The 12661-nt window shown below is 36.3% G+C and overlaps 1 protein-coding gene across 2 annotated transcripts in view; it reads right to left on the bottom strand.

The window, feature by feature from the left end:
• lrp1ab (low density lipoprotein receptor-related protein 1Ab) overlaps positions 1-12661 on the bottom strand; it is a 141393-nt gene that overhangs the window by 112576 nt on the left and 16156 nt on the right. For both annotated transcript variants that reach the window (XM_051097220.1, XM_051097221.1), the window contains exon 2: positions 6729-6851. In XM_051097220.1, coding sequence (XP_050953177.1) covers positions 6729-6851 — 123 coding nt within the window. The remainder of the gene's footprint in view (positions 1-6728; positions 6852-12661) is intronic.

Genomic DNA, 12661 nt, shown 5'->3' with positions numbered 1-12661 from the left:
TCACAAAATGTCCACAAACACTTCTTTGTTGTATGTTAACCGTTATTTTATTTTATTATTTTTAACACAGTAAGGTTCGTTAGTTAATATTAGTTAACTATATTAGTTAACATGAACTAAGAATGAACACTTCTACAGCCTTTATTAATCTTAGTTAATCTTTATTTCAGCATTTACAAGGCATTATTAAAATCATAAGCTGTGTTCGTTAACATTAGTTAATGCACTGTGAACTAACATGAACAAACAAGTGTTTCAGCGTTAACAAAGATTAATAATTAGCGTAATGTATTATTCATTGTTCGTTCATGTTAGTTATTAAATATTCTTATAAAGCAAAAAAGCAAAAAAATATTTTTTAAAAAATAATTATAATTATAATTTAAACTAATGACCGATTAAATCAAAAGCGTTATTTTTTTCCCCTCAACTTAGCATTAACAAAAATCTACTATCAGTCTACATCTCCCAATCAGTGACAAAATCTTGTGAGGGACAAAACTAGTTATTTGCAGGTCACATGTCGTGATGGCCTTCCCTCAATCCAAGCAATTGCTATAAATGACACGGACAGATATCAGTCTCCTCAGGGGCGGCTGTGGGAGGCAACAGCCTTACACAAGTGCAAATTACACTGAATAATCACTCCTCCTCACCCATTCAATCAAAGAGTCTAAAACAGCATCTGAATGTAAAAAGACAGCATTTACATACACACTCAAATGCATGCGGCCCCACACTGAGCGCTCTCGTTTTCCCAGAGCTTTCTGGAACAAGATTGCTGATTTACCAATACATTTGGTGCAGTTGGTGTCTCCTTTATAATAATAATAATAAACACATTTGTGTGTAGTAAACCACAGCTGCAATTTTTTAACTGTAAACATCACAGTGCATGTAAATATGACATAACTATCCTTTCTGAAGTCAGTACAAATTTACTGTGCGTCAGGGACACGCCTATGATGCCTAAACCTGCTGTCTACATAGGTGGATCACAAGGGTTTGGAACACAGCTGAAATGTAAAATTAAAGGCAAAGAAACCGAAAACGAATTCACAGAGAAGCCGCAAATGAGAGAGGAGAGAAAAGAACAAAACTGGAGAAATGTCACAAAGAGAATTTGATATCTCATTTTGCGTATTCGAGTCCGCCTGGGAAAGATGAGTCAGATGAGCTCCACGGGCGTGCAGCGTGATGCCCTGACACAGCCAGACTGTGAGAAGTCTGTCTTTACCTCTGGAGGGTAATTGCAGCTTAGGTAAGACACTTGGGAACAGTGGTGCAATTAAGACAAAAGACTAAATGAAAAAGCGCCGTGACTCAGTATGACATACTTCTAAGGCTGGCTCAGGATAATGTGCTTACACATACTAAGGATGGGCACCAATAATATGGAAGTGCCAATTATCAAACAGGAAAATGCAATAATTGAGCTGACCTGCTTATTAAAATGTTTCATTTCACACTAATAAACTAAAACAAGCAAACATAAACATGCCAAAACAGGGACTCTAATTTCACGATCGCCAGTGTCTAAAAAAATATATTTGTTTAAATACGTACACTACTGGTCAAAACATTGGAATTAAGATTGCGCTGATATTTATTGGCAGATTTTTGGTTAATTAAAAACCATCGGCATATCGGAAATAGCATGCAAAGGGCCGATATAGTTTCTTATTAAAGGAGAAGTCTACTTCCAGAACAAAAATTTACAGATAATGTACTCACTCCATTGGCATCCAAGATGTACATGTTTTTCTTTCTTCATTCGTAAAGAAATTATGTTTTTTGAAGAAAATAACATAGTTGAGTTCTATGGTGCCCCGAGTTTGAACTTACAAAATGCAGTTTAAATGCGGCTTCAAAAGATCCCAAATGAGGTTGTAAACGATCCCAGCCGAGGAAGAAGGGTCTAATCTAGCGAAACTATTGGTTATTTTCATTTTAAAAAATACAATTTAAATACTTTTTAATCTCAAACGCTTGTCTTGTCTTGCACTGCCTGAATTATTTGTATTTTTGCTCAAGACAGTTAGGGAATGTAGAAAAAGTCCAATCATATTTTCTCCCTCAACTTCAAAAATCATTTCAAAATCATCCTACATCGCTTGGATGACGAGGGGGTGAGTACATTATCTGTAAATCTTTGTTCTGGAAATGGACTTCTCCTTTAACTGCATGGAGACAATGAGTTGCATATCTGTTGCATATTCCAGCGTTTTTTTCTCTGGGACAAATAATGAAATACTTGCCAAAACAAAATAAAACCTGTACAAAATATAGTTTGTCAGATGGCATATGGCCTATGCAAATGTGAAACCCTCTAAGACCCTCTTTGTGTCTTGTTGAGTAAAAAATTTGCAGTACTTTTATTATTATTATTATTATTATTATTATTATTATTATTATTGGCAAACAAAAAGAAAAAAAAAAAAATTAAAAAAAGTTATTAACAGTTTTTTTTCTAGGAACGCAGGAACAGAAACTTTTAAATACAGATTCTGCTCAAAGTGAACTGATTTTTTTTTTTTTTTTAAGCCCTGCTTTATGCAGTTGACCAATATCAGTATCGGCCAATAGTTTTTTGTTAAAAATCGGTATCTGCCAAAAAAAAAATCCTATTGGTGCATCCCTAATTGGAATAATTAATATTCTTTTTTTTTTTTTTTTTTTTTAAAAGAACTTTCTTACGCTCACCAATGCCGCATTTAAATGACCAAAAACAGAAAAAAAAAAAGAATACTGTGGAAAAAAAAAAAAAAAAAAAAATTACTAACTGGTTTTTATTTGAATACATTTTTAAAATGTCACAAAAGCGTCCCATGATACTTCAGATATGATTCTAATATGCTGATTTGGTGCTCAAGAAACATTTCTGATTATTATAAATGTTGAAAACAATAAGAACCATTAACAACTGACAATAAGCAGCAAAGCAGCATATTCAATCATATTCAGCATATTCATCATGGAGTAATGACTGCTAAAAATTCAACGTTGCCATCATAGAAATAAATAAACATTTTAAAATAAGTTAAAACAAAAAATTGTAATAATATTTCACAAAATTACTGTATTTATAAATCAAACAAATGCAGCTTAGGAAAGCAGAAGATATAAAAAAAAAAAAAAAGGAAATTATTCCAAACTTTTGATCGGCAGTGTATTTAATAAACTGATATAAAATATTTGTAATATTTAAATACTACTACTAACAACGACAATAATAATTCATTGTTGTATTAAATTTATTTTATTTTTATTACATATTTCATTAATAATATTAATTAATTGAACAAACCAAATCGACCATCCTTGAATACACATCTCTAATACATCCATTCCACGCACATACAAGCGCTACCTTCCCATTTAGAGATGATACAATAGTTGGCTTTTACCACAGGTGCATTAGAAATTGTGACAGATAACGTCGTCAAACCCTTCTCAATCTTCCCTCTTTATTGTAGGGGAGAGAGAACAAGAGAGAGAGAGAGTTCCTCAGTGCTCTTGTCTCTTATCTCAGTGCTTTTCTAATGATATACTGACCTACTTAAAGATATAAACAAGCCCTGCATTAGGCGCCAGGTTTGTTAAAATCTCTGATTTACACTCAGAGAGAAAGTGAGAGGGAAACAAAGGGGAGAGAAAGAAAAGGAGGGCGAGATTTATTTGTTCTGGCAGCATGGCATTGGTGGGAACTCAGTCTGTTAGTTAGAAATTAACCTGATGAAGTAGGACACAGGAACAACCTTCAAACACACAGCACACCTTCGTAGCACAATAAGGCAAGTCTCAACTGAACCCTGAGCAACAGCCACCAGACTCAAGTCTGAATGAGTGTGTTTGTGTTTTAAAACCAGAAGAATAGATAAACAGGTTTCTGCAACCCATCTCAATTGATCTCTTCAATGGCGTTACATCCGGCAGACACCGCCTAGTGACTTTACAAAGACTCTAATAACAAAATGACAGTTAAGACCAGGATTAGACTTGACACTAAAATTTACATACATTCTCGGTTGAAACGCTGACAGCCGGTACAGGCCTTTCTCTCGAATTTAAAGTGTTGAAAACAGCTTTAACGAAGAGGATTAAGTGTGTAATTGGCAGAAAGAGATCATGATAAATCAGAAGGTCAGAGCTTCCGTCTAATGAAAAGCCCCTTTGTGTGTTCAGCCAAACTGCATTAGTGGCACTGAAATTATATTAGTGGCGCTCTTTGAGCGACAGATGGTGGGACCGCAGCAGAAAGTTTATTTGCTGGCGGAAAATTCTTTGATGTTTACGTGCTTTGAGCACCTTGTTCTCAAACGCCTGGGAGCTACTCTGTGTATCACGTCCAAACGATGGGCCATTTATTTGGAGGTGTCCCGTGTGAATTTCTCATCACAGTCCATAAACTACAGCTGGATATTCCACATAATTCTTTTGGCTTGATGAAGCAAAAAGAACCATGGTATAAGCATATGTTAATCATTCAGTACCACAGTGCACAGTGTATGTAAGTGCCATGGTATTAAAGAAGTTCACTTCCAGAACAAAAATTTACAGACTAGGACTGGTACGTATAAATATACCATGGAATTACTGTTAGATACCATGCATGAGCCATGGTAAAATTACAGAGAAGCTGTGCATTTCTGTAATTCATTTAGCAGAGACAGGATGAAATTAACATAAAAATACCATGATATTACTATGTTTTTAAACATGGTATTACTTAAAGGAATAGTTCACCCCAAAATTTAAATTACTCCATGACTTTCCCTGAAAGCCACCCTAGGTGTAAATGACTTTCTTCTTTAAGACGTAAACAAGTTATATTACAAAATAGGCTCTTCCAAGCTTTATCATTGCAGTAAATGGCTGTTGAGAATTTGAAGTTCAATAAAGTGCATCCATCCATCATAAAAAGTACTCCACACAGCTCCAGGAGGTTAATAAAGGCCTTATCAAGCGAATCAATGAGTTTGTGTAAGAAAAATATCCATATTTAAAAGTTTCTAAACCATAATCTTTAGCATCTGCTAACTGTCACGTTCGAATTTGGTTTACTGGTTATTGAGTTTTAAATATGGCTATTTATCTCACACAAATGCATCAGTTCTCTTCAGGAGGCCTTTATTAATCCCCAGAGCCATGTGGAGCACTTTTTATGATGGATGGATGCACTTTATTGGACTTCAAAATCTCAACAGCCATTCACTGCCATTATAAAACTCTGAAGAACCAGGACGTTTTTTAATATAACTCCAATTGTATTTGTCTGACAGAAGAAAGTCATATACACCTAGGATGGCTTGAGGGTGAGTAAATCATGGGGTAATTTTCATTTTTGGGTGAACTGTCCCTTTAAGCACCATAGTTTCTGAAGTAACTTGTCAATGTCTAAAATATGGCATTTGGATTACAGTACCACAGTACCAATTCCAGTACCACTTGAGTACCACAGTAAATCTCACGGTATTACCCAACAATACAACTGAATGCAATTTCAGCAACTGAAAATATTCCTTCAAAATAGCTAAAAAAGGAAATTCTGATTTTGTCCAAAATAGTTTCAGAGGTCCAAAATCATTAATCGAAATATCAAAGGGAGGTCTGTTACCAAATAACCTACGGTTTATAACGTATGTAACAGTTTAAAATTCAGTTCACCACGAAGTGTCAACCACAGTACGTTTTCTAAGGAGTGAGTGGTGAGAAAAAAAAAAAAAAACACATTAAAAGTCAAACACAAAAGCTAAAAAATAATAATCAAGAAAGACAAGCCCACAATCTTCTCCAATGAATTAGTGTAATATAGAAAGGCTAAATGAAGAAAAACCATTAGACGTAAACACAAACTAGCGTACATGGCAAAGAACGCATGTTTGCACTTTGTTTATCAGCCTGAGAGGATGAAAAGGTGGCTACAATTACAGCACAGAAGGTCATATGTAAACACTTAACTAGCTCTGTCTGTTCTCCTGCTGGACAGTAAAGCACTACCCAAATGCTGATGGTGGAACCATCATGGCCGCCTGCTGTGAGGGTGTCTGGCTTGTGTGACAGATGTGAAGTGAGGTTCGGTACACCCGGCTTCATTAGGTCTGCGTGTGCGGAAATGTTTAGGAGCAGGTCAGTGTGAAATAAAAAGAGCCAGGCTCCTGTTTTCTGCGTTTGAGATGAGCTCACACCCACAGATCACTTGGCTGGACAGGACTGTGTGCAGTCAGCCAGACTAAACAGAGCAGTTTAATTAGTGCCATCGCTCAGAAGACACACACAGAGAGTCCTTCAACACACACTTGTACGGCAATCTGTGTCTGCCTTTAACCCACATGTGCTAGGCCACTTAACACTATGCATATGGTCAATGCAGTGTAAGTTTAGTTAGGTGCATATAATTAGGAAAGGTCACAGGTACTCAAATGCATGATATAACTGTTCTATATCAATTCTAGACTTACGTTTGCATACATGCCGACTTTCATTTCAGGGCAGCAACAGCTAGACATGCCCTTTCTTTCAGAAACAACTAGACAGCATGCAACAGATCATACAGGTCTGGAGATAAACTTGTACACACACATAAAAGTACCTGAGGTTTTATCTGTCTTCAGTTTACAACGCCAAAACATTTCAGCACTGCCATGATAATGCTTATCATAACATATTTTTGTGTCATAATGTCATGTTATACATATCTGATGAGATGCATAAACATGTTTACTCACAGATATCTGCGGCTTCATCAGAGCCGTCGGGACAGTCTTTCTCTCCATCACAGCGCCAGCCTTTGGAGATGCAGGTCACCTGGTCTTTACACACAAACTGCTTCGGACTGCATGTCTTCGGAGCTGAAACAGAGAAATAAATTGTCAATTATTTTATCAATATTTGGTCAGCCTGAGGTTCTCGCGTAACACTTGACTCAAGTTTTTGAGTAAATTAAAGGGACAGTTCACACCAAAATGAAAATTACTCCATGATTTACTTACCCTCAAGCCATAATAGATGTATATGACTTTCTTCTTTCAAACCAATACAAACAGAGTTACATTACATAATGTCTTGGTTCTTCCAAGCGTTATAATGGTAGTGAATGGGTGTTGAGATTTTGAAGCCCAAAAAAGGGCTCCATCCATCATAAAAAGTACTCCACACGGCTCCAGAAAATTAATAACGGCCTTCTGAAACAAATCGATGCGTTTGTTTGAGAAAAATATCCATATTTAAAACGTAATAAACCGTAATCTCTAGCTTCCAGTGAATTATGTAGGTTAACGCGAAAGTGCAGTGGAGAGAGCAAAAAAAACAGTCACAAATTAGAAGTACAAAACAAGGATTTGTAAAGAAAAATGTTGAAGGATTTCGACATAAGCCATGAAGACTGGTTTTCCTTTGCTGTAAACAAAATTTGGTTCTTGCAAAACTAACATATCCTCACCAGAGCTCCCACTATGCCTACATCCTACGTCCACTCATACGAACACCCGATAGCTGGCAGAAGCTAGAGATTACAGTTTATAAATTTTAAAATATGGATATTTTTCTTACATAAATGCTTCGATTTACTTTAGCAGGCATTTATTAACCCCCCGGAGCCATGTGGAAGACTTTTTATGATGGATGGATGCACTTTATTGGACTTCAAAATCACAACAGCCATTCACTGCCATTATAAAACTTGGAAGAACCAGGACGTTTTTTAATATGACTCCAACTGTATTCATCTGAAAGAAGAAAGTCATATACACCTAGGATGGCTTGAGCGTGAGTAAAACATAGGGTAATTTTTCATTTTTGGGTGATCTGTCCCTTTAAGTAAATAGTATACTATGATGATGTTTAATTTTAGCAGTTTCTGAAATGACAAAATCTACTAAACCTTAAAAATATATCATTAAAACTAGGGGTGGGCGATGTTTTTCAGAAATATCACGATTTTAATCATGATTCTTTGTCATGTTGGTTTCACTATTTTGCAAGTTGTCTGAGCAGTACAGCCAAACTAACTTCCCTTTTTTAAAAACAAAGTAAAGTATGAAATAAAAAGAATAAATATGATATAAAAAGAATGGCAGATATTTAGGCCAAAGTGGGCAAAGATAAAAATCTTTGTTATTATTTTATCTTTGCTATTAAAAAAAAACAAAACAAAACAAATTACAAATAAACATAATATAAATAAAACACACTGCTTTATTTTCAGGTACAATAGGAGTATTTTGCAGTAGCATTCAAGAAATTGAATTAACAAATATAAAAAGTAAAACACTATATACGTACACACTATAAAAAAAAGCATATTTATCTCATACCGTCATATCTCACACCCCTAAAATAAAAAAGTTTATTACTATGTTATTTTTAAAATCCTAAAACTAACTAATGCTATGACAAAATGAATAAGCAATCCCTAAATTATTTCAAACATAACTAAATAAGAAAATGTGTGAAAATAACAAACCATTTTACCAGTGGTTTTATATTTTTGTACTTTAAAACTAGCAAAAATCAGTCATCCTGTCCAGATATCAGCCACTGAACAACCCATACTGGTTAACCACTAAATGTTTTGCCAATTATATATACAGTTTTTGTTGAGGGGAACATCTAGATGTGTACCGGATACCTCAGTGACCTGCAACTTTGACAGGACAAAACTTTGTGGATGTGGTCGCAGTTTTTGCTGAAACTATCATTCCTCAATCCAAAGATAGCTGGTTTTAACCGAGAAAACACATTTGGGTCATGCCAAGTTCACAACTGCGCTTTATATTTCAAGAAAACTCATTCTGCTGTAATATTAACCCACTTATTTCAGTATAGGTGCTGTTATGTTTGTTTATTTCCCAAGCACTGCCCACAAACAGTGGTTTTCTTTTGCCCTTTATAACCTGAGAGATGTTTTCTCTCACCGCGCGGACAAAGGTCTTTTCATTACCGGCGGTAGGGCGAAGTATGCGTCAGTTCAGTCTAACTCCGGGGAGAGCCCGGCAATCAGAGGAGTATTTTTGCTCAGTCAGTCTGATGAGATTGTTGAGGTAAACCGCAGAACCGCCTTAGGACTGTGGGTAATCTGGCCCTGCCCCACTGCTGACACTGGTCCACTCAGCCAGAAGTCAGAGATCCTCAGCAAAACCGCTGCTGTAATTAAACCATTTGCAGCCCGTCCGTTCCTCAGTAAAACACTGCAGCTACAATACCTTCTGTGGGTGCGGCCCACTTGCATATACAACTGACCACAAGACAAAAAACTGTGAAGTGGAAAAATTTCAGAACAATCATCCTTACAAGTCTTACATATTTACATGTATATATATATAGATATTTATATATTTGCACTGAAAAAGTAACATCAAAATCACTGATATTCACAATGTTGCGTGACTTCAAATCCACAAAACAAAAAGACCAAACACAAACACACTTACAGCAAAATGTGACCATAAAGAGGGACATCATGGCTTATGGGCATACTTTTTGATTTTAATCAGTCATTGTTTTGCCAAAACAGTACACTGACTGTAGCGGCTGTACACTTTATCTCAAGTAGTAGTTAAGTACAAAACAGGACAGCGGTAACTATCTGATTGTGATTCTCTGCAGGACTTTCCCTCTCTAACACTTACCTCTCTGCACACTTGGCAGGAGGAGAGGTGTTTTGGAAAAGGGAACCAGGGGAAAAGCTGCAAGGGGGAGAGGATGTGACTGCAATCACAAGAGAGACGTGATGTGCATAGTCACGTTTCTGTACTTTCTCGAAAGTGATGAGAAAGCTGGAACACTGCCTAAATTCTCAGACCATCAATTCTCAAACTGTCTGCAAGTACTGTTGTTTGACACAAGATGTTTTCCCCACACAGACATGACGGATGATAATAAAGACAAAGTGGGTAAAATTATGAAGAATCTAGTGAAATGTGGATTTCGGAATGTTTTGGTCTTTAGCTTTGCTCTAAAACATCCTGAGCTGCTAACTGAAGCATTTTTCTTATAAAAATGGAAGGAACTAATTTGGAATGTTCTATTCACTTTTGTCTTCAACGCAGAAGAATGAGTGAGGCTTCCGGTTCATTAGGGAAATAACGAGAATAATAACAATGTGTTGTTGCACAATGGTAAAACTGTGCACTACAAACCAGTGTGTTTAGAATTAAGGTAATACATTAAAATAATATGGTAAGACACCAATTTGCAATATCAAGCAGCAAAACGAGCTGTTTTGTACAGCTAAAAATAGCTGGACGTGGATGGGACTGAAAGCCAGACCCATAAAATTTACAAATGGCCACGCCCACCCTATTCTATTCCCTCCCAAGTTAGCATGTTGCTAAGTTAGCAGTGACACTAATGCAAACAAAAAATATAAATATAGCTGCAAGCAGCGATTACCAGGGTTCAAGTGCTTTAGGTATTTAAGCACATATGGAAAAAGACATTAAATACTATTTAACAAGACTGTAACCACCTAAATTAATTATTAAAAATACTTTGCATGCTTGTTTAGAATCACCTGTTGTATGTGCTCAGCGGGTTTCGTGAAGTTTTGAGTTTTTGTTTAGGCTTTATAAGCTTTTGGGTACATTTGGACAGGCCCCTTTTCTAAAGGACCCCGTTATAGCTTCGGAAAGGGTAAATTTCAACACATTTTTGATAATTGTTGACTTACAGAGTCCAGAGAATTTCACTGCAGTGTTTTTTTCCAGACTGAGCGAAAAACCTAGGACTAGTTTTTCACAATTTTTCTAACGGACTAACGAGTTTATGGTCATTAAAGGGGTCATCGGATGCAAAACTCACTTTTACATGTTGTTTGAACATAAATGTGTGTTGGCAGGGAGTGAACACAACCAACTTATAATGATAAAAATCCACCCTGTGGTATTTTTTTTAATCTCTATAAATAATATCCCCTTTTTCAAATCAGGCCATTCTCAGCTTCTTGGCGGTGTGACGTCACACAGACCATGACTGCTCCCATGACAGTTGATTGACACAGCCATCTTACCTTAGACCCACCCTGAATGAGCTGAGAACACTCCGCCATTGTGTCGATGCCAGAGCAGGAGTAGTCAGTCCAATCGTCAGAGGATTAAAGTTACTTTCGTTTTTGAAGGGAATTCGCAAATCCCTGATCTACCTAAATGCGTCTATGTTCGGCACAAAAATCATTTGTGATCCAGCTTCATCTACAGAAGAAGCGAGTATAATGTTTTTTTTGTAATCTTTGTAAATCGCCTTTCCTAATAATGTGCTCATTGGCATTTAAAGGGACATGCAATAAAATCTGTTGCTGTGTGCAGAGCTGATTTTGACTAGGTAAAAGGGTGTTGTTCTACACTACCATTGAGGAATTTTAACTAAAGTATGTTATAGACTTCTCATTAGGACTCTAAAGAATCGTATCAACTTGGAAAATGGGCATCCAATGACCCCTTTAAATATGCTTTTTCTGAGGTAAATGTGAGGTTATGTCGCACATTGTTTACAAGCTGTTATACTGATGTCTTTCCGAAGTTGAAACACTGATTGAGCGATTACATGAGACAGGATATGGATTTCGGTAAGTTGTACTCTTTCTTTTAACATACCTTCATGTTCATTCATGTTTATTTCATCCTGTAACTGGCTAAAGCGAAGAAGACAATCAGTTTACATGCGCTTTGCACTGCCTCTTCTCTTGAACTGAGGCACTACAGCAATCTGTCACTCCACATTATACAGTGCTAAAACAGAATTTGAAATTTGAGACTTTGTTTCATATCAAAAGTAACAAAACTTATTGCGATTTATTGGATGGGAGGCACGCTACAGGTTCTGCTCATTAACTGAAAACAGGCTAGATTAATCGATTCTTGGGATTTAAAAACCAATACTGTTTCGTGAAAATGAGAAATCTATTAAAATTGAGAAATCTATATTTTTACGAAGCCCTACACAAGACACATTCTACTATACAAGTAAGCTAGATGGAGTACAAAATATGGCTTAAGGAAGCATTTAACATCAGTCCAGCTAATGCTTGCATACAATAGCTAGAAAAACAGCACAAATAGACACAAGAAGTTCTGTGCTTACAAACTGGCCAAAAAAGGAGATACTAGCTATACCACACACAAAACAAGTACTTAAATCCTTGCTGCAAGTTCTCCTTCAGGACCACTCCCAGGATCCAATAAACACAATGCATGTCCACATCCAGGACTTTTTATCTCTTCCCAAACAAGCTCGCAGAACTAGGCTTTGTTCCAGTGCACCAGTTAAGCTCTCAGAGATCCGGTCAGCAGTATTAGGAGGATGATAGATACAAAGTGGAAAGAGCATATAAAACTTTACAAGCCCCAAATAGACATTGAGGAAAGAAAGAAGGAAAACTACAAAAGAGAGAGCTTCTAAAATATGGAGAATAGTTGGAAGAAATTGTTGAATAAAGTCGTTATTTTTGTTTTCCTTTTGCACAAAAAGTATATAGCTTCATAACATTACGCTTGAACCACTGATGTCACATGGACTATTTTAAAGATGTCCTTAATAGCTTTCTGGGACTTGAACATGGTAGTTGTGTTGCTGTCTACACTGTAAAAAATAAAAAACACAATTTGTTGAGTCAGCTTAAAATAATTTGTTACCCTGCTGCCTTAAAATTTTAAGTTCAGTCAAC

Source organism: Labeo rohita, chromosome 23 (genome assembly GCF_022985175.1).
Source record: "Labeo rohita strain BAU-BD-2019 chromosome 23, IGBB_LRoh.1.0, whole genome shotgun sequence".
NCBI lineage: Eukaryota > Metazoa > Chordata > Actinopteri > Cypriniformes > Cyprinidae > Labeo > Labeo rohita.
The sequence above is the reverse complement of the archived record's forward strand: the minus strand, read 5'-3'. Positions and strand labels throughout refer to the sequence as shown.